Raw genomic sequence first — 21385 nt, 5'->3', positions numbered from 1 at the left:
ACTTCCCTCCAGGCAGGCTGCTGAGGAGTGGAGGAGGCAGGAAGGTGAGCTGGCAGGAAGTCAGGCCGGTTTCTCTCAGAAGTTTCGGCCAAATCAACATGTTCCCGCAGAACATTCTGATATTGTCAAACCCCAGCCCGGGCAAGAACCCCTAATTTAAACCCATTTCCTTCCCAAGACATTGCATACTTCTCTCGGCTTTCTCCAGTCTGGTTTAAAATGTCCCAGAATATGAAGTTTCCACAGTTGTCTCATCATTTATTATTATTTAGTGCTGAATTATCGGGGGCGATGGTACTGGCCTCTGTATTACTGTTGCCTAAGGCTTGTCCATGAAAATGGGTTCCCTGTGACCTTTCCTTTATTTAGTTTGCAAAGTCAAGCACGCGAAAGTTAGGTGTGATGAACCTGCAAAGCCAGGGGACTACAACTCCCATCAGTCCCTTCCCCATGGCACTTCCCTTTCTCTGGGGCAGGTAGGAAGAAGGACCCTGAGCAGAAAATGGTGGGGCACTTTTAGGAGGCAGCAGCCGCATGGCTAACCAGGAGCTGCAGAGAAGCGGATGCAAATGTAACCTTTGGGTGGGCTAGAGTTCACTTCATTACCCTTCTCCAGTGCCTAAACCCCCCAACTCCCATAGAAGAGCAGCTGGAGACCCAGAGTTCAGTCTCTAAGGATTTTCAGCAAGGATTGCACAGGCTAACCTCTCCACATTCAAGTCCCGAAGGGAACTAAAGAAATGAATATAATTAAATAACTTTATAAAATCTTATGATAAAGAAACAAATAATAATCTAATTTTTACAGTATGACATGGCTGTTTTATAATCCACAGACATTACCTTCACAAAAATAACAGGAGTACTTGTGGCACCTTAGAGACTAACAAATTTATTGTTAGTCTCTAAGGTGCCACAAGTACTCCTGTTATTTTTGCGGATACAGACTAACACGGCTGCTACTCTGATTACCTTCACAGTTATACATAAACATAAAGAAAGAAAACAAACTAAAATCTGAACAGTTCAGTCCCCACAGAAATACAGTGAGAAGAAACTGAAAGTTCCCAAAAGCTTCGGTTGAGTTCACCTAAGTCTCAGTTAGAGTCTTTGATCACCACATCTAGACAGTTTGAGTCTAAAACAACATCTTCCCTCCACTTGCTTGTAGGGATCTTCAGTTGGAATCCAGGCAGACTCTTCCTCCGCTGAAATCACTGCTAGCCAGTCAGCTGACTGATTAACCAACCCCACAGTTAAGTGTACAGATTTAAAGAAAACCCGGCTGCAAAATGCTTCAGAGTTAGGGACAACAGCCTGCTTTCTGCTCCTGGGCTCAGCTTCTCCCAGCTCACACAGGGCACGTGGCCTTCTGCAAAGCTGCTGCCCTGACTACTTGCCCTCATGTAGAGTGACCAGATGTCCAGATTTTATAGAGACAGTCCCGATTTTGGGGTCTTTTTCTTATATAGGCTCCTATTCTCCCCCACCCCTTGTCCCAATTTTTCACATTTGCTGTCTGGTCACCCTGCCCTCAGGGAGTCTGACTCCAACAACAGGGAACCTACTGGAGCAGATCCAAAACTACCAATTCCAGAAGCTTCTGGATGTGGAGTACTTAAGCTGTTTAGCAACAATGACCCTGACACAGCTCACTCCTACTTCCACACAATGGGTCTCTTAAAGAGATAGCCTCCATTAGGCACATGGGTTACACAAAGAACTGTCTGCAGAGCCACGTATGGTAATGGCTGCGTCTGACGGGCATTGCAGACGGGTGCTGGTCTGTGTGGGGCTTACAGGGGACCAGCAGCAGCTGGGCAAGGAGCCAGTGCAGAGGGGCCCCAATGAGAGACACTGAGCCTGGCCTGGAAACCTGGGAGCTCCTATTTGCTTGAATAGGGACTGGACTGGAGAGGGCACCCCATGCCCTAGGTCTGAAAAGACCTGACTCGAGTGGACTGTCCCAGGGACTCAAACAAGAACTGCTCTTGCTCACTATGAACTGTAACATTACAAAGGGTATTTGCAACCTTCCCTTTCCTGCCAGGCCTAGTAAAATACCCTTTCCATTAGCCATGGCTCAGAGCGGTTATTGGGACCCACCCCAGGGCTAGTCCCTAGACAGCCTAGCAGCTGCAGAACGTTCACTGCTTGCCTCCAAGTCACAGCCCACCTGGCATGCTACTGGCACCCCAGGGTTTTTTCCCACAGGACAAGTGCCTCATTCAGTACATCCAAGAATGGACACACAGGGGATAGACTTAGGTTGCTAGGGCAACTAAAACCTACCTGGCATTTGCTAGTTTTCGAGTGCTTGACTTTGCAACTTTAATGTAGGTTCTTGGGTGAGCTATTTAAGATTTAAATTATGGTAGCACCCAGGGACCCCAATCAGGGCACAGGGATGATGCTGGAGGAGCTGCTAAGGGGGGCAAGGGCAGCCGCAGCAATAAAAGAGCCCTCGGGTAGGGTCAGCCTCATCCCACTGAATTGACTTGGGGGTGGGGCCAGCAGCATTCATTGCATTGGTGGCAGGGGAGGCATTAATAGAATTTGGGGGCAGAAGAAGCAGGGACCACTCCTCTTTCTCTACACCTCCCTCCACCTGATACCCCTGGCAGGGATCCCCAAGCCCCTCGGCTAGGACAACTAATAAAAGAACAGGGACAGGAGTGAGGTCAAAGGGTCAAACGAAGCGAACCAGGTCTAGGACCTTCCTCTTTTCTGTAACTGACTGACTCAGGGCCAGTCTCTGGGCAACTTAATGAGCACATGAGCTGGCTTGTAGTAGGCTGCCTGATTGGCTACCCCGCCCCACTGGAGGGAAGAGTCAGCAGACAGGCTATTAAGCCCAGCAGCTTCTCCTTCCTTCTTTGTCTCACTCCATATAACTGGTCGTTGACCCTTGGCTCCAATTCCTGGCTACTGACTCCTGCTCTGAGTCTTGGTCCTGACTCCTGCTTTCACCATGGGGCATGACTCCTGCTGACCTATTTGTTTGATAGAGTGAGTAAACATCCCTAACAATAGGGTTCATAGTTAATAACCATCCTGATCAATCACAGCACAACATGCAACAAAAACCAGATGTCCCACATTTCGGTTGCTGGTCACAAGTGATGTTGGCTTGGGGTCACACATGGGCAGGCTTGGGGATCGAGAGCTGTTCTCTCTGCCGGAGCTGCCAGCCACCTCTCAGCCAAGCCATCGCAAGCTGGCTAGGGTATTGTAGGTGCCGTGGCAGCAATGGGTCTGGAAGGTGGAGATGCTGCAGCCTCACAGATTTAGATAAAGCAAAAACAAGTTTATTAATTACCAAGATAGATTTTAAGTAATTATAAGTGAAAGCAAACAGATCAAAGCAGATTACCTAGCAGATAACCAAAAAACACAAACTAGGCTTAATATACTAAACAAATTGGATATGAATTAGCAAATTCTCAGCCTAAGAGATGATACAAGCAGGCTGCAGATTCTTAAGGGAGAAGCTGCACTTGCTTTACAGCTTGGAATCCCCAGGTGTTTCATTCACAGGCTAAAAGCAACAGAGTCCTGTGGCACCTTTAAGACTAACAGATGTATTGGAGCATAAGCTTTCGTGGGTGAATACCCACTTCATCAGATGCATGACGGTCACATGCATCTGACGAAGTGGGTATTCACCCACAAAAGCTTATGCTCCAATACATCTGTTAGTCTTAAAGGTGCCACAGGACTCTCTGTTGCTTTTTACAGATCCAGACTAACACGGCTACCCCTCTGATAATTCACAGGCTAGAAATCCCCTTAGCCTGGGTCCAGCACTTCCCCCAGTTGTCTTTGTTCCTCAGGTATTTCCAGGAGTCTTCTTGTGTGGGGAGTGAAGAACACCCGATAATGTCACTCCCTGCCTTATATACCTTTTGCATATGGCAGGTACCATTTGTTTCAAAGCTTGGTTCCCAGATCAGTCTGTGGAAAAATACTGACATCCCAAGATGGAGTCCAGAGACATGTGGTCTGATCACATGTCCTTGTATAGTCATAGCAGGGATTTAAAGTTTATAGGTGTTTTTAAAAGTTTTGTTTCTCTCTCTTTTTCTTTTTGGCATGATGACTCATGGTTATTCAGGGCAGGGAGGGGAGAGAAATTTCCTCATAAGAACATAAAAACAGCCACACTGCGTCAGACCAAAGGTCTGTCTAGCCCAGTAGCTTGTCTTCTGACAGTGGCCAATTCCAGGTGCCCCAGAGGGATGAACAGAACAGGTAATCGTCAAGTCATCCATCCCCTGTCACCCATTCCCAGCTTCTGGCAAACAGAGACTAGGGACACCATCCCTGCCCATCCTGGCTAATAGCCATTGATGGACCTATCCTCCATTAACTTATCTAGTTCTTTTTTGAACCCTGTTATAGTCTTGGCCTTTACAACATCCTCTGCCAAAGATTTCTGCAGAATGATGGTGCGTTGTGTGAAAAAAATACTTCCTTTTGTTTGTTTTAAACCTGCTGTCTATTAATTTCATTTGGTGACTCCAAGTTCTTGTGTTATGAGAAGGAGTAAATAACACTTCCTTATTTACTTTCTCCACACCAATCATGATTTTATAGACCTCTATCATATCCCCCCTTAGTCGTCTCTTTTCCAAGCTGAAAAGTCCCAGTCTTATTAATCTCTCCTCAACGGGAAGCCGTTCCATACCCCTAATAATTTCTGTTGCCCTTTTCTGAACCTTGTCCAATTCCAATATATCTTTTTTGAGTTGAGGTGACCACATCTGCATGCAGATTTCAAGATGTGGGTGTACCATGGATTTATATCGAGGGAATAGAATATTTTTTGTCTTATTATCTGTCCCTTTCTTAATGATTCCCAACATTCTGTTCACTTTTTTGACTGCCGCTGCACATTGAGTGGATGTTTTCAGAGAACTGTCCACAATGACTCCAAGATCTCTTTCTTGAGTGGTAACAGCTAATTTAGACCCCAGCATTTTATAGGTATACTTGGGATTATGTTTTCCAATGTGCATTACTTTGCATTTATCAACATTGAATTTCATCTGCCATTTTGTTGCCCAGTCACCCAGTTTTGTGAGATCCTATTGTAGCTCTTCACAGTCTGCCTGGGACTTAACTGTATTGAGTAGTTCTGTATCATCTGCAAATTTTGCCACCTAACTGTGTACCCCTTTTTCCAGATCACTTATGAATATGTTGAATAAGACTGGTCCCGGTACAGCCCCCTGGGGGACACCACTATTTATCTCTCTCCATTCTGAAAACTAACCATTTATTCCTACCCTTTGTTTCCTATCTTTTAACCAGTTACCAATCCATGAGAGAACCTTCCCTCTTATTCCATGACAGCTTACTTTGCTTAAGAGCCTTTAGTGAGGGACCTTGTCAAAGGCTCTCTGAAAATCTAAGTACACTCTATTCACTGGGTCCCTCTTGTCCACATGTTTGTTGAAGCCCTCAAAGAATTCTAGTAGATTGGTGAGGCATGATTTCCCTTTACAAAAAACCACGTTGACTCTTCCCCAACAAATTATGTTCATCTGTGTGTTTGAGAATTTTGTTCTTTACTATCCTTTCAGCTAGTTTGCCCAGTACCGAAGTCAGGCTTACCGGCCTATAATTGCTGGGTCACCTCTCGATCCCTTTTTAAAAACTGGCATCACATTAACTATCCTCCAGTCAGTTGGTACAGAAGCTGATTTAAATGATAGGTTACAGAGTACAGTTAGTAGTTCTGCAATTTCACATTTGAGTTCCTTCAGAACTCTTGGGTGAATCCCATCTGGTCCTGGTGACTTAGTAGTTTTTAGTTTACCATTTGTTCCAAAACCTCCTCTAATGACACTTCAATCTGGAACAGTTCCTCAGATTTGTCACCTAAAAAGAATGGCTCAGGTGTGAGAATCTCCCTGACATCCTCAGCCATGAAGACCGATGCAAAGAATTCATTTAGTTTCTCTGCAATGGCCTTATCATCCTTGAGTGCTCCTTTAGCATCTTGATCATCCAGTGGCCCCACTGGTTGTTTAGCAGGCTTCCTGCTTCTGATATATTTAAAAAATAAATTGGTATTACTTTTTGAGTCTTTGGCTAACTGTTCTTCAAATTCTTTTTTGGCCTTCCTAATTATATTTTTACACTTCATTTGCCAGGGTTTATGCTCCTTTCTATTTTCCTCAGTAGGATTTAACTTCCACTTTTTAAAGGATGCCTTTTTGTCTCTCACTACTTCTTTTACTTTGTTGTTTAGCCATGGTGGCACTTATTTGGTTCTCTTACTGTGTTTTTTACTTTGGGGTATACATTGAAGTTGAGCCTTTATTATGGTGTTCTAAAAAAGTTTCCATGCAGCTGGCAGGGATTTCACTTTTTGTGCTGTACCTTTTAATTTCTGTTTAACTAACTTCCTCATTTTTGTGTAGTTCCCCTTTCTCAAATTAAATGCTACAGTATTGGGTTGCTCTGGTGTTTTCCCTACCACAGGAATGTTAAATGTAATTATATTATGGTCACTATTACCAAGCGATCCAGCTATAGTCACCTCTTGGACCAGATCCTGTGCTCCACTTAGGACTTTGCACCTTATGAAGTCGTTTGCTAAAATGCAAAGTGTGTGTGCAATGCTACCATTGATATTTGGTACCCTTTGTCACCCACTTTGCACAGGGAAGAATGATTGCACACTGTGTAGGCCTCTCTCCGGGATTCTTGTAACTACATAAAGGTTTGTAATTTTTCACCTTAGTTGCTATCTGTGGCCATGCCACTCTGAACATGCTGCATTTAGAAGCTAAGTAGGATTGGGGCTGCTTAGGGCTTGGATGGGAGACCTTCTTTGCTTGCTGATGTCTGGTGAGAGTTTATAGCTAGGCCCCTACCAAATTCACAGTCCATTTTGGTCAATTTCACAGTCAGAAGATTTTAAAAGCAATACATTTCATGATTTCAGCTATTTAAATCTGAAATTTTACGGTGTTGTAATTGTAGGGGTCATGATCCCATAAGGAGTACGGGGGGATCACAAGGTTATTGTAGGGGGGTTGTGGTTCTACTACCCTTACTTCTGCACTGCTGCTGGCGGCAGCGCTGCCTTCAGACTGGGCAGCTGGAGAGCGGCGTCTGCTGGCCGGGAGCCCAGCTCTGAAGGCAGAGCCACCGTCAGCACCAGCGCAGAAGTAAGGGTGGAATAGTATGATATTTACACCCTTACTTCTGCACTGCTGCTAGGGGGGTGCTGCCTTCAGAGCTGGGTGCCTGGCCAACAGCCGTCACTCTCCAGCCACCCAGCTCTGAAGGCAGCACAGAATCATGGGTGGCAATACCACAACCCCCCTAAAATAATCTTGTGACCCCTGCAACTCCCTTTTGGGTTAGGACCCCCTGTTTGAGAAATGCTGGTCTCTCCTGTGAAATCTGTATAGTATAGGGTAAAAGCACATAAAAGACCAGTCTTCATGCGGGTGAGACCATTTTCATGGTCCGTGACGCGTTTCTCATGGCCATGAATTTGGTAGGGGCATATTTATAGCTAAAGCTCACAGCTGATCATGTGTTCTTGAAGCCCATAGCTGTGCTCCAGCAAATGATTTGAGGGACGGGGGGCTAGAAATGCCAAGGCTAACTACAGGTTTCATTTAGCATGTTTCCAGCCCCTTTCATTGCAAAGAAAGCTATTAATAGAGAAGCAGTCATTTACTAGAGCAATTAGAATGGAAAGGTAGCAACTAGTCTCCCTTTCCTATAAGAAAAGTGATAAGCAATGTGACTACGAGCCAAAGTCCTCTGGAGCGCAAGAGAGTATAGAGATAACTGATCTTCATGTCAGTCTCTAGAGCTATCCCTTTGGATTATGCATTATTTGTAGATGCTGCCTCCTCAGTCCTTCCTCTTCAGCTAGGCAAATAAAGTCTTTGGTGGGAGCCAGTGGCTAGAATGCTGGTCTGGAACTTGGGAGACCATCATTTGATTGTCTTCTCCACCACAGATTTTCTGGGTGACTCTTGGCAAGTTACTTACAGCCAGTTTTTTACGGTGCCTCCACAAGGCACGGTTGTAATGTCCACATCAAGCTACCACCGCTGACTGCGATTGTAACAACTGTCATTCAGATCTATTCAACCTTTTATTAAAGACAGAAAAAATGAGAGGGGATGCGGGAGACAGTTAAAGCATTTGAGATATAAAGTGTTACATGTAAAGGCTTTCATTGTACTGGAGATAAGGTGTAAATATTTAATAGTGAAGGAAATTAACCTTTGGGACAATGTATCAAGGGTCGTAGTGTATTCTCCATTACTGGCCATTTTAAAATCAAGATTGGATGTTTTTCTAAAGGATAATCCTTAGGAATTTTTTCTCTGGTTTTTGTTAGATTAGATGATCAAGATGGTCCCTTTTTGGCCTTGGACTCTATGAAACTCACCATTGCCAACTCTCATGAGTCTCATGATAATTATTGTTTTTAAATTAAAGTCCCAGCTCCTGGATTCAGGTGGATATGTGATGATTTCAGCCTACATCCTTAAAGAAAAAGCAAGTTTCTAGCCCTAGTGGCTGTGGAGAAAGCTTCAAAACGTGACCCCAGTGCACCCTAAAGGCTCCAAATGTGGAAGGCAAATAAAAAGAACCCCAAATCTGGTACGTTTACATTGTGACGTTGTGCAGTCTACATGGTTTTATAAAAACATGATAATAAGTGAATATAATGTAACTGGGATAGTTTTATAAAAAATTTGATAATAAGTGACTATAATGCAAATGGGATATGCTTTGTGCAAAAGGTCTCTTGTAAGGTATCATTACAAAGCTCATAATCTACTGAGTGTGATCATCCTATTTGTAGAAATGTACCACTCTTGTATCTAAAACTAGAAATATAAAATGTAACTCTGAGGGCCTATTGTAATTATGTAAAGTGTGGGCCATTAATGATGGTTTGGAATCTTGATGACTCCCATTGTCTGCAGATGGCTGTTTACCTGTGAGTCTCCCTGTATATGTATGTGCTGGCAAGTGAGTAATGAAGTCTTGCAGTGACATGTGATCATGTCACCTGAACTGGAATCCATCTTTAACCTGGTGCTTTTCCAGTGGGGGTGGGTGAAAACCCAGAGGGACAAAGGGTTCCCGCCTTATGCAAAAGATATATAAAGGGGTGGAAGAGAAGAGAGAAGGAGAGGAGCCATCATGGAGAATCCCCTAGATAACACCTAAGCTGGAACAAAAGCTGTACCAGGGGAAAGAATTGTGCCCAGGCCTGGAAGGTGTCCAGTCTGAGAAAAACTTACTGAAGCATCTCTGAGGGTGAGATTATCTGTATTTAGTTTGATTAGGCATAGATTTGCGCATTTTATTTTATTTTGCTTGTGACTTACTTTGTTCTGTCTGTTACTACTTTGAACCACTTAAATCCTACTGTCTGTATTTAATAAAATCACTTTTTATTTAGTAATTTACTCAGAGTATGTATTAATACCTGGGGGAGCAAACAACTGTGCATATCTCTCTATCAGTGTTATAGAGGGCGAACAATTTATGAGTTTGCCCTGCATAAACTTTATGCAGGGTAAAACGGATTTATCTGGGTTTAGACCCCATTGGGAGTTGGGCATCTGAGTGCTAAAGACAAGCACACTCCTGTGAGCTGGTTTCGGGTAAACTTGCAGCTTTGGGACTAGTAATTCAGACCCTGAGTCTTTGTTAGAGCAGACTGGAGTGTCTGGCTCAGCAAGACAGGGTGCTGGAATCCTGAGCTGGCAGGGAAAACAGAAGCAGGGGTAGTCTTTGCACATTGGGTGGCAGCTCCCAAGGGGGTTTCTGTGACCCAACCCGTCACATACATAATGTCATGATTTTAAAGCCAGTCTCGTGATTTTTGGTGAGCCTGACTCATGATTTTTGAGCATTTCGGGTTGGCAATACTGGGAACAACCAATATCCCTGCTAAATGCAGCCTTTTATACAGAGAGAAATGTCTGGAAGGCAGTCGTTTAGAGGTGGTGGTAGCTGTTCTTCTTGGGGGAAAGGTTAGTTTAGATGGTATGGAGCTACTGTTGCTGTCAGAGTCTGAGTTTGGTTTAGGGGAGGGAGATACATTGCTTTCAGCTTGCCTTAATGGTCACAGGCTTGCAGCAGTGTTGCAAAAGTTGGCGTAGATTTGGCCACCTCAGCCAGCAGGCAAAAAGCACGGACTAAAAAACAGAAGAGAGAAGGAGCCTCAGGAAAATAACATTGGAGGGGGAAGGTGACAGCAGGAGATTGAGTCTCATGTTCCTGGTGTTGTTGGGGAATTAGCTGAAGCTGGTGGAGATGGTGATGGCTCTCTGGCTCGGTCTGATCAGGAGGCCATTCAGGATCAGGATGACGAAGGTCCAACGGTGTCTTGGTGGGTTCTGGAGCATCACAAGATGGTGGGGGTGGCCGCCTTGAAGGTGACGTTCACTCTTTCCAGTCCACCCCTCCCACTCCTCTCATGTAGTGACTCCGCCTCCCAACTTGTAACTCAAAACGATCCAATTTGTACCAGTCAGTCTCCAACTTTTACTGACTTTTCTGAACAATTTTACATAACCGGTTGAGTTGGACTTTTGTTACCTTGAACAACTTAGAGAACAGGCCTCTGCTCAACCACTATCATCATCTGTATGGGGAAACTGAGGCATGGAGAGGTTAAATGACTTGCCTAAAGTAACACAGGGAGTCTGGGGCAGAGCCAGGAACTAAACACAGATCTTCTGAGTCCCATGCCAGTGATTTAACCACAAAATTATCCTTACTCCTCCAATCTGGGCCTCCGCCCTGGAAGACCCTTTGCCTTATACCATTGTTTCCAAGGAGTCAGGAAAGCCAGGGGTGAGTTAAAATTTCCAGGCAACTGGCACCCAATTAAGCTGCAGTTAAGGTTGAAAATGCAACTCAGTAACTTAAGGGTTAAAAAATATTGCTACATTTTTGTAGTTATAAACCTCCCCCCCCCCAAAAATATTAGCAACTCAGGAAATTCATTTATATTAATTTTAACAGAAACCTAAGCGAGCCATTCTGCCAGTTTGAAGCTGGACAGTCTTGTATCTGTAAGGTTTGTCCCTCTCTAGTACTGATATAAAACCCCATGTCCTTTTTGTACAATATCATCGTGGATGCACAAAAGAGGCTGTTCGCAGAGTGTGCTGTTCTGTCCCCACCAGCATCAGAGACCTCAGAGACACTGCGTTTGTGAGGGCACACCGGTATCACTCTGCAAAATGGCATCTTCCATGTGACATGACCTTGCATGCACCGTGTGTGAGAAGTCACGCCAATGGAGGCAGGGTGGCACGCCCTGCAAAATGGCGTCCTCCATGCAGCATGACCTTGCATGCCCTGTGCATGTGAGGTCATGGCAGCAGGGACAGGGTCACACCGGCAGGGGTGGGCCCATGCAACCAAGGGGATGTCCTGTATTCTGGGGGTGCCTCAGTAGCCAACTTCCAGAATCCCCAAAGTCTGAAATGACAGCAGTGCACAGACTGCCTGACACCAGCCTCCATTTATCCCTTCTTTGTTCCTTTTCTACCCAAGCCCGATACTGAAGACCCTGACTCATTCAAGGAAGGATCAGGCCCACTACATTGTAAGATGCAAGGGGAATTGGCTCAAGGGGTGTCATAGGGTTAGCTGCTCTTTATGGGGAACCAGGGCCCAGTCTGCCCCTGACTGCCTGATGAAGGCCCCACCGGGGGGTAATTGGCTGCCCCAGGTGGCTGATTAATAAAGGTTACCCATGCTCAGTTAGAGGGCAGCTCCAATCGGAGATGGGAGGCTCCTGTGGAGCGGAGGGCAGCTCGCAGGAGAAACCTGAGGCAGAGGGCTGAGCAGGGCTCTCTGGGGACCTATTGGGACAGCCAGCCTCTCAGAGGAGCTCATGGAGACGGGCACCTCCTAGATAGAGGATGGCAGTCTGCAGGCACCCAAAAGGACCTGGTCTCATCCAGTGGTCACCCAGACATAGGCTGGAAGCCTGGCCTCACAAGGATCACCTGCTTTCCCTGGAGAAGGGTCACAGAGGACGGACTTCCCCGACCCCCTGGCTCCAGAGGATGTTGTTCCATGAGGGGTAAGAAGCACAACCCCAGGGCAGAGACTGGCACCAAGGGAACCCCGGGGTAGAGGAGAACATGGGACTCAGTTGGGGGACATGGACTGAGATGACCTCGTCACCCGCCGGGATGTTGGGGTGAAAGTTTTGTTGATGTTCTGCCTGGGCTTTTCTGTTAATAAATGACACCCTCCACTAGGGGGTGCTCTTTAGCATTTAACAGGCTGTTTGGACTTGCCACTACCCTGGGTGAGGGGAAAACAAAGTAAGGGCTCGCCTGCAACACCACACCTGCCCACATGGGGGCACTCTGGGATGAGAACAAGGGGTTGAAGGAGCTTGCTCATTATGGCTGTTTTTAAATATAGCCGCAGGGTTTTCCGTCACCACTCACTGACGATGGAAGGCAGGAATCGGAGAGACGCTAATATCTAACGTACAGACTGACCCCGCAGTGGTTTTGCTCCCATAGTGTTTGCTCCAGTCCCATATGACACGTCTATGGTAGACCAGACTCACGCTTCATCCTGTCCAGCCTCAGTCATAGGGAGTAAAACGATACAAGGCAGCATCTGGCCTGTGGGACAAGTTACAGGTACCACAGCTGGGAAGAAGATGTGAATAATCAACTCAAGTGTTCGTTCCTCAGAGCCCATCCTGGAGGGGAGTGGGGGCAGGCATGGGAGGTAAAGGTCTGTGTTAGGATGAAAAGTGACAAGAGAGACGGCGCTGCTGAGAACCACAGAGCAGCTGTCTCAAGGAGCAGTTGTGCTGCACCCATGAGTTGATGTTCGACTCAGGGCACCTCACACACCCTGTTTTCCAGCAAGCAAAGAGTCACACAATACATCTGGGCTCAGGCAAGAACAGGAAGGTGTTTATTCTGGTGTGATGCTCACAGTGTGAGCACTGCATTCATTTTACATAAGAAAAGTCAGCCAAGGAGAAGAATAAAGAAAACAATGTCAAAAAACAGAATCCAACCGGGGGTGAATGTATCTGAGGTTTGGTTTTGGATCATGCCTTTCCAGCAGTCAGTCTGGCACTGATCCCTAGCGTGACGTGGATGGGAAATGTCTCTGTGGTAGCAAGAGGCAGGGGTGTTTAAGTATTCCGCTTTGGAGGTGGTTTGGGATAAACATTTCCTGGTGAGCCCTGACCTTTTTTTTATCAGCCCCATCAACTGGGACTACGGGTATAAAAGCAGAAACCCTGCCAACATTATCCACCATTTCCTGATGGGTCAAGAGTGCAAGCGGGCATCTCCCCAGTGGGGCTGCACTCTTCAGTTGAGCTTCCCAGGCCTCCTGCACCCAAACCATGGGAGCAGCAATCCAGATCTGCTGAGAGGCACAGAGGGGCACCTAGTGACAGCAGCAGGATTTCCTTGTGAATGGCAAGAGGGCAGGTATTGTCTAATGGGATCTGAGAGAGAGTTTGGAAGAAAGGGCACCATCGGTAACCTCAGTATAGCTTTGCACAGAGCTGGGTCTGGTGTCTCGTTGGAGAAGCTTGAGCAGGTTCTTCAGGGCATCAAGTTCTTTTTTCCTGGACCGATCACTGTCCAGCTCTGAAATAAACGAAGCTGGCCAAGATCGCCATGGCCAGCACCGAGTAGCTGACTTTCACGCGGCTGGCCCCGCTGATGTTGCACAAGAAAGAACTACAGCAGGAAACAGCGGCGGCTGCTATCCCTATGTTTATCCCACCGCTGGGGCAAACTGAAGCACACCCCTTGGAGATGCTCTGCTTGGAATGTCCACCTGAACCGGAAAAAGAAACAAGAGAAAGAGACTCAAGCTTAAAATGTTTCCCAGAGTTCGGACAGGAGCTCCTTAGCTCTGCAAAGGAGATACACTGCTACCTCGATATAATGCAACCCGATATAACACGAATTCGGATATAATGCGGTAAAGCAGTGCTCCGGAGGGGCGGGGCTGCGCACTCCGGTGGATCAAAGCAAGTTCAATACAACGAGGTTTCACCTATAGCGCGGTAAGATTTTTTGGCTCCCGAGGACAGCGTTATATCGAGGTAGAGGTGTAATTGTACTGATGTAGCTAAGCAATCCTGAGAGGAGGAGGCCATTTCTCAGCAGTTAATAGCCTCCCAGCCTTACCTCTGCCAGTGAATGCCCAGCGATTAGAAGTCACTACTGCTATTATATACCATGAAAACAGCACTAGTCTCTTACTAGCAATTACAGACCCATATGTGACAATCTGGGAACATCCCCTTCAGATTCCTGGCCAGAACGTGGGAACAGCCGAAGAACCCTGAGAATCCATTCCAGATTGTCACACTCTGCCCACTGCATGCTGGGACAGGGCTTTGGGAGTTCAGGGAGGGCTGCGGGGATGCAGCACAGAGGTGACTGGGTCCTGTCTCCTGCTATTGAGCCTCAGAGCTTTAAAGAGCTGGTAGTAGTCAGGTCACAGCACAGCTCATTAAGCAGCAGACACCAATATACCCAAAAAGGCTTCAACCCGGCCTCCTATTGTGCATGCACAACCAGCCAGGCACTGGGATTGGAGCGTGTGAATTCTCTCACTTGCACATGCCAATAGTGGAACCTCGCGCCAGCACATCAGATGTTTAGTGCTTAAACAATCGCATGGTTGGGGAGCAGTTGCAGGACTGGGCTGTAAAGAGCCTCATTTCAGGACTTCAGACAGTGGTGGAGGGGTAGATATAGAGCCCCCCCATTGGTGTACAGGAAGCCTGATATTGCCTGCACTTCCCTCCTCTCAGTCATTCACTCATGTGCAAACCTCACTAATGAGCATGGGGGCTCCCGCCACCTTACTGCATCCCAGCAAAGGTCTCCTGCCATTCGGTTTCAAGGAGTGATTCCCCAATTCCACATCAGCAATGTCCCACCCTTCCAGTAGAAGGAGGAAGGAAAACCCAGTGATCTGGAGCAGGATGTCATCTGGGAAAGTGCTATGGAAAGACAATAAGCAGAACATGCCCAAACTTACCAATTCCTGCACCAAGATACGTGGTCACACAGTAGTTTTCATCACTTGGACATATAGTTGATCCCAGACAACCCCAGTTGGAGGATGCATCCTTACAGGTGAAGCACACCAGTGAGTGAGCTGCAAAAGGAAAACATACCCCATGTTAGAGGCTTGCAGGAATATGTTATTTGTTCCTGGCTTACAGTGTGCTTTTGTTGCCAAGAAGGCCAATGGCATATTGGGCTGTATTAGTAGGGGCATTGCCAGCAGATCGAGGGAAGTGATTATTCCCCGCTATTCGGCACTAGTGAGGCCACACCTGGAGTATTGCGTCCAGTTTTGGTCCCTCCACTACAGAAGGGATGTGGACACATTGGAGAGAGTCAAACGGATGGCAACGAAAATGATTAGGGGGCTGGGACACATGACTTATGAGGAGAGGCTGAGGGAACTGGAGTTATTTAGTCTGCAGAAGAGAAGGGTGAGGGAGGATTTGATAGCAGCCTTCAACTACCTGAAGGGGGGTTCCAAAGAGGATGGAGCTCAGCTGTTCTAAGTGGTGGTAGATGACAGAACAAGGAGCAATGGACTCAAGTTGCAGTGGGGGAGGTCTAGTTTGGATATTAGGAAACACTATTTCACTAGGAGGGTGGTGAAGCACTGGAATGGGTTACCTAGGGAGATGGTGGAATCTCCATCATTAGAGGTTTTTAAGGCCTGGATTGACAAAGCCCTGGCTGGGATGATTTAGTTGGTGTTGGTCCTGCTTTGAGCAGGGGATTGGACTAGAACCTAGATGACCTCCTGAGGTCTCTTCCAACCCTAATATTCTATTATTCTAATCCCCATTCCTCTCACCTGCTGAATCCATAATTCATAATCCATAATTCCAAATACTCATGTTGAGTAGCTAGGTGCAATTTACAACGCTGTTGTGTTTCTGCCCATAGCAATTACTGATCTCAATATTTCTGATATATTTATAGGTGCATTTTTAAAATGTCCTTTGATTTGAAACTGTCCAAATTCTCTGTGGCTAATCTGCTTTCCTAACACAGCAACCCTAACCCAGCCTCCATCCAATCGTGTGTTCAACCCACTTATTACACTGTGTCTTACTTTAGACTGTAAACTCTCCAGGGCAGGGACTGCTTTTTAATGTGTTTCTAAGCTGGCAAAATGGGCCCTGAATCATAACTGTGGCTTCTGCCACCTCCTGTAATATGTACAATAAACAATGTCTGTACTAGATTCACAGATTCATAAGATCATTGTCAACATCTAGGCTGATCTCCTATAAAACACAGGCCAGAGAACTGCCCCCAAAAGAATTCCTAGAGCAGAGCTTTTAGAAAAACAGCCAATTTTGATTTAAAAATGGCCAGTGATGGAGACTCCACCATGACCCTTGGTAAATTGTTCCAATGGTTAATGATCCTCACTGTTATAAATTTATGCCTTATTTCCAGTCTGAATTTGTCCAGCTTCAACTTCCAGACAATGGATCTTGTTATCGGTTTCTTTTGAAGACTGAAGAGCCCATTATTAAGTATTTGTTCTCTGTTTAGATGTAACCCACACAGCTCCTGGGTGTGGTGTTCTGTCCCATCTAGTGGCACCGATACCACTTAAAGAGAGAGATAAAATGAGTCTGCTTTACAGCCTTAGCTAACAGGCAACTGGCTTTTAGCTCATTTTGTAGAGGCTCAAGCACTAAGCTCCAGAGGTCCCAGATTCGATCCCACCCGCCAAGGACTGGGATCTGTCGGTGTTACATAGGCATATATAGACTGTGATCAAATCACCCCTTAACCCTCTCTTTGTTACGCTAAATACATTGAGGTCCTTGAGTCTACTGCTATAAGGCAGGTTTTCTAATCATTCTCATGGATCTTCTCTGAACTCTTTGCAATTTACCAACATTCTTCTTGAATTGTGGACATCAGAACTGGACACAGAATTCCAGCAGCGGTGGCACCAGTGCCAAATATAGAGGTAAAATAACCTCTGTACTCCTACTCAAAATTCCCGTTATACATCCAAGAATCACACTAGCCCTTTTGGCCACAGTGTCACACTGGGATCTCATGTTCAGCAGATTATCCACCACGGCCCCCCAAAGTTTTTTCAGAGTCACTGCTTCCCAGGGAAGATTCCCCCCTCCAGTAATCCACACACCCACTCATTGACCATTCCCCATTCATAATTACATTGTGACACCTATCAGTGAGCCAGCTTTTAGGCCAGGTCTACACTACCACTTATGTCAGCAAAATTTACGCCGCTCACGGGTGTGAAAAAACACGCCCCTGAGCTACATAAGTTACACTGATCTAACTGCTAGTGTGGACACTCGCTCACCCACCAACACAGCTACAACCACTCATTGTGGGTGGTTTAATTCTGTCAAGGGGAGAGCTCTATCCGGTCGGCAGACAGCAGCTACAGGAGAGATCTTAGAGGTGCAGCTGCATCGGTAGAGCTGTGCCACTGTAAGCACGCTAGTGCAGACGTGGCCGTAGTCAATGTGTGCCAGGCTCATGTTCTATCATTCTAGTTTTACATCAAAATGTCACACGGTACCAAGTCAAATGCCAGTACTAATAAGTACAAAAACAGAAACAACAGGCTCATGAAAAATGTCTAAAAATAGAAAACGTAATGAAGAGGGAGGAATTATTTCAGGAGTCAGTGACTGAAACTACAGAACAAAGAACCTAAGCAATGCAAGAGGAAAAACCAATTGCCACCTATCAGATAATGGTGTCACTCCCTGCCTTATATACCTTTTGCATATGGCAGGTACCATTTGTTTCAAAGCTTGGTTCCCAGATCAGTTTGTGGAAAAATACTGACATCCCAAGATGGAGTCCAGAGACATGTGGTCTGATCACATGTCCTTGTATAGTCATAGCAGGGATTTAAAGTTTATAGGTGTTTTTAAAAGTTTTGTTTCTCTCTCTTTTTCTTTTTGGCATGATGACTCATGGTTATTCAGGGCAGGGAGGGGAGAGAAATTTCCACATAAGAACATAAAAACAGCCACACTGGGTCAGACCAAAGGTCCGTCTAGCCCAGTAGCTTGTCTTCTGACAGTGGCCAACGCCAGGTGCCCCAGAGGGATGAACAGAACAGGTAACCATCAAGTCATCCATCCCCTGTCACCCATTCCCAGCTTCTGGCAAACAGAGGCTAGGGACACCATCCCTGCCCATCCTGGCTAATAGCCAGTGACTGAAACTACAGAACAAAGAACCTAAGCAATGCAAGAGGAAAAACCAATTGCCACCAATCAGATAATGGAACAATTTGCCAGGGGAAGAAGCTTTCGGTGCTCAGCGACTAGAGATGCTGAAGAACTCGTGAGATACAACACAACCCTAATGAAATGCCTCAGATAAGACCTGTGCAATCTGACCTTGCAAAGAGCAGAGCTCGGCCAAGGCTTTCAAACCCCGACCCAAAGCCCAATGCAGTCAGTGGAAAGACTCCCGCTGACATCACTGGGCTTTGGATCAAGCCGTTACTGCCCACGCCAGCTCTGTCTGTGTTCTCCGCGCAGCCACTGCTCTCCTTCAACAGCACAGTACTTGGCACTTAAACACCACATTGTGTCTTCAAGGCAGGTTAGTGAGTAGCCAGCTAAAGCACAGGAAGTTCCTCAGGAGAGGCTCCTTGCATGGCAAAAGGAATATTCCTGTTGCTCTGGGGACAAAGCTACCTGCAATAACCTCATTTGCCTGGAGAAGGGTGTCTACTGTCCAGGCACAGGGGCCGGCAGATTTCTCTCACGCTCTGGGCTTAATTTGATCACATACAGACTGGGACTGGAAAAATAACACACTCTCTGTACCCACTTTGTTGACATCACGATGGGCTTAGACACTGTGGCGTGGGATCCGGAGTGAGTATCTAGAGGGGGCAGCTAAGATCATCTTAAGAGCAGCGAGAAACCAACTAGTTGTTTCTCACTATGGACCCCATGGAATTGGAAGTGTTCTTGATTTCTGAGCCAGAAACCCAGGTGGCTAGAGCTGGTCAGTTTCCTTGGGCTCAGGCTGTAGTTTATTTTGGCACCTGGTGCAGGTCTCAGGGTGATTTATTTATGTATGTTAATGTGAGTAAACAGTAAGAGAGGGGGTTAATACATTTGTATAAACGATCAAAAAACAACAGCATCTGGGAGAATATAAATGGGGAAACCTTCGAACAAGTGAACATTCATTGGTTAATAACTGAGCCGGTTCTTCCTAGGTTTAGTAGCAAAATAAATAAATAAATAAATAAAAACCTGTTCCACAAACACCTTTTATCCCTGGAGGTCTCCCATCCAAGTATCAAACTGCCCCAGACCTCCTTATTTTTAAAACCAGATGAGCTCAGGAAGAGTTGGAGGAGTCAAATTATCCTCCATTAAGAATCAAATAGTGGCTCTTCCAACCAGAACCTACTGCTGTGACCCCCGTCCAATGTTACTGGAATTCCACTACAGCATTGTAAGAACGCAGGGCCTGAGTCTGATCTCACTTGTGCCGATGCTCCACTGCATCAACTTAACTGAATTCAGTGCAGTTACTCCTGATTTACTCCACTGTATCTGGGATCATAATCAGACAGATATGTTTTTAGATGATTACAGTAGAAGAACTTGCAAATTTATGGTTGCAAGAAAGCAATGCTGAGGAGCCCTGATCGCCCTGAGTAAAAGAGCCTGGCTCAGAGGATAACCGTATAAAAGATTTCTTTAAGAGATGACTAGACAGGTCTCTAGGGCTAGTCACCCCCCCTGAGCCCCCTCTAGGCCTCTCAAGACATGCTACTTTGGAACGAGCACAAATCTAGATCCACAGAAGCGTGCTCCCTCTTGCATCCAGAGCACTACATCCCCCTAAGCATCATGAAACGGAGATAACTTGCTGTGCCTGCATTGACCTATTTTTATTACATCCACACAAGCTAGTGCTCAAAAGACAGCCAACGCACCAGCCGTTGCTTCGGACTACCAAGCGGCTGGCTGCAAAGGGAGGTTTGCAGAAGTGCCAGCTCCCACTTCAAGGTAGAATCTTTGCCAATGGTGCTGCAAAAATCCCCCTCTGCCCTCCCCATTTCTAGCTGCTTCCCTGGCTCTTTGTCTGGCACAGAGGAATCATTATCAGCATCCCACCTTGCTCCACACACAGAACCGCCACCAGCAGGGTGAGAAGAAAAGCCTTCATCTTCGGCCTGCCGTCACAGCCTGGGCAGAAAGGCAGCAGCTTCTTGGGCGGCTGGTTATAAATGTGGATCTTGGTGTTTACCTGTGAAGGCAGCGCATGGAAAGACTGCGTGTTAGTGGGGAGGAGACAGGAGATTGATGGCTGGGCTGGGTGTGGAATGGGCAGGGGAGTTTGCTCACATGGGTTTTTTTCTTAGTTCCAGAGCAGCCAGAGGCAACAAGGCTCAGAGTCTTAATGGAATCCAGTGCTCCAGGAAATGTAATTGTGTTTGGTTTCGTTTCCCCGCTGCTGTCTGGAGGGAGGAGGAAATGCAGGATGTTACCTCAAGGGGAAGAAGGTAACACTTCCGAAGGGAAAACTCTAGAAATGGTGGTGGTGGTGGTGGTGGTGGGGGAAATAGAAAAGGAAAGCCCCTTTTCTCAGACGGGCAGACTCGACTCTCTTCCACGCCTGTCACCGGTTAGATTAGCTGACAATAGACGCGTCCCACCCTCCCTGTGTGGTACAGTGAAAATAAAGAGAAGACGAGGTGATATGGTACAAACAAAGGTAAGTGTATTAAGGGTAGAGGTACAGAAACTGGGTAAAACGGGGAGAAACATAAGCATAAACAAATAGTGAACCAGTGACTGGTTTAGGAGCTTGAAGCTCAGACCCACAAAACCTCCCTTGGTGTTCGAGAAAACAACAAACGATGCCCCGATACAGAAACCTCTCCCTACTATTTCTAGGTGCAGTGGACACGCTATATGGATGTGAGGCCCAGGACCTTCTACTCTCCGGCTGATTGGGAGCCTTTGAGGAGGACCACTGGGGAGTCCCAACGACGGATGGACTCCGTCGCGGGCGGGGAGAAACTCTGGGAGGCTGACTACCAGGGAAGCAGCAGGACCCTTCACAGGGAAGGTGGATTTGCCATGGTGTGGGGGTGGCGATGGTAGGCCTCTCCTTCCTCAGTCTCGCTATGGGATGGGTGGGGTTCTTCTCACTGGCTCTGGAGCAGTGGGGAGACCCGACCGTACAGGCGCTGCCACTGGAACGGACAGCCCCGCGCCGGCGCTGAACAAGATCTTATATCGTCTCTATGGCGGGGGGAGTTCTGAGGGAACGGAATGTTGGGGGCT

At 46.5% G+C, this 21385-nt stretch overlaps 1 protein-coding gene across 1 annotated transcript; it reads right to left on the bottom strand.

Moving 5' to 3' along the window:
• Positions 1 to 13639: 13639 nt before the first annotated feature.
• Positions 13640 to 20313, bottom strand: LOC135873423 (lymphocyte antigen 6E-like). Its single transcript, XM_065397895.1, has 3 exons — positions 20210 to 20313; positions 15064 to 15183; positions 13640 to 13845 (listed from the first exon to the last, which is right to left on the bottom strand). Exons 1-3 carry the CDS (start codon positions 20259 to 20261, stop codon positions 13640 to 13642), a joined length of 378 nt encoding a protein of 125 aa, XP_065253967.1. The 5' UTR covers positions 20262 to 20313.
• Positions 20314 to 21385: the final 1072 nt, after the last annotated feature.

Source organism: Emys orbicularis, chromosome 2 (genome assembly GCF_028017835.1).
Source record: "Emys orbicularis isolate rEmyOrb1 chromosome 2, rEmyOrb1.hap1, whole genome shotgun sequence".
NCBI classification, from domain to species: Eukaryota; Metazoa; Chordata; order Testudines; family Emydidae; genus Emys; species Emys orbicularis.
This window is presented reverse-complemented; position numbering and strand designations above follow the sequence as displayed.

Excerpts from the sequence above, each read along its gene's own strand:
- LOC135873423 (XM_065397895.1), bottom strand. The coding sequence starts at position 20,261 with ATGAAGGCTTTTCTTCTCACCCTGCTGGTGGCGGTTCTGTGTGTGGAG. Across the intron at positions 15,184-20,209 it reads GGTTCTGTGTGTGGAGCAAG|CTCACTCACTGGTGTGCTTC; the intron begins GTGGGATGCTGA and ends TTCCTTTTGCAG. Across the intron at positions 13,846-15,063 it reads GTATCTTGGTGCAGGAATTG|GTGGACATTCCAAGCAGAGC; the intron begins GTAAGTTTGGGC and ends TTTCCGGTTCAG.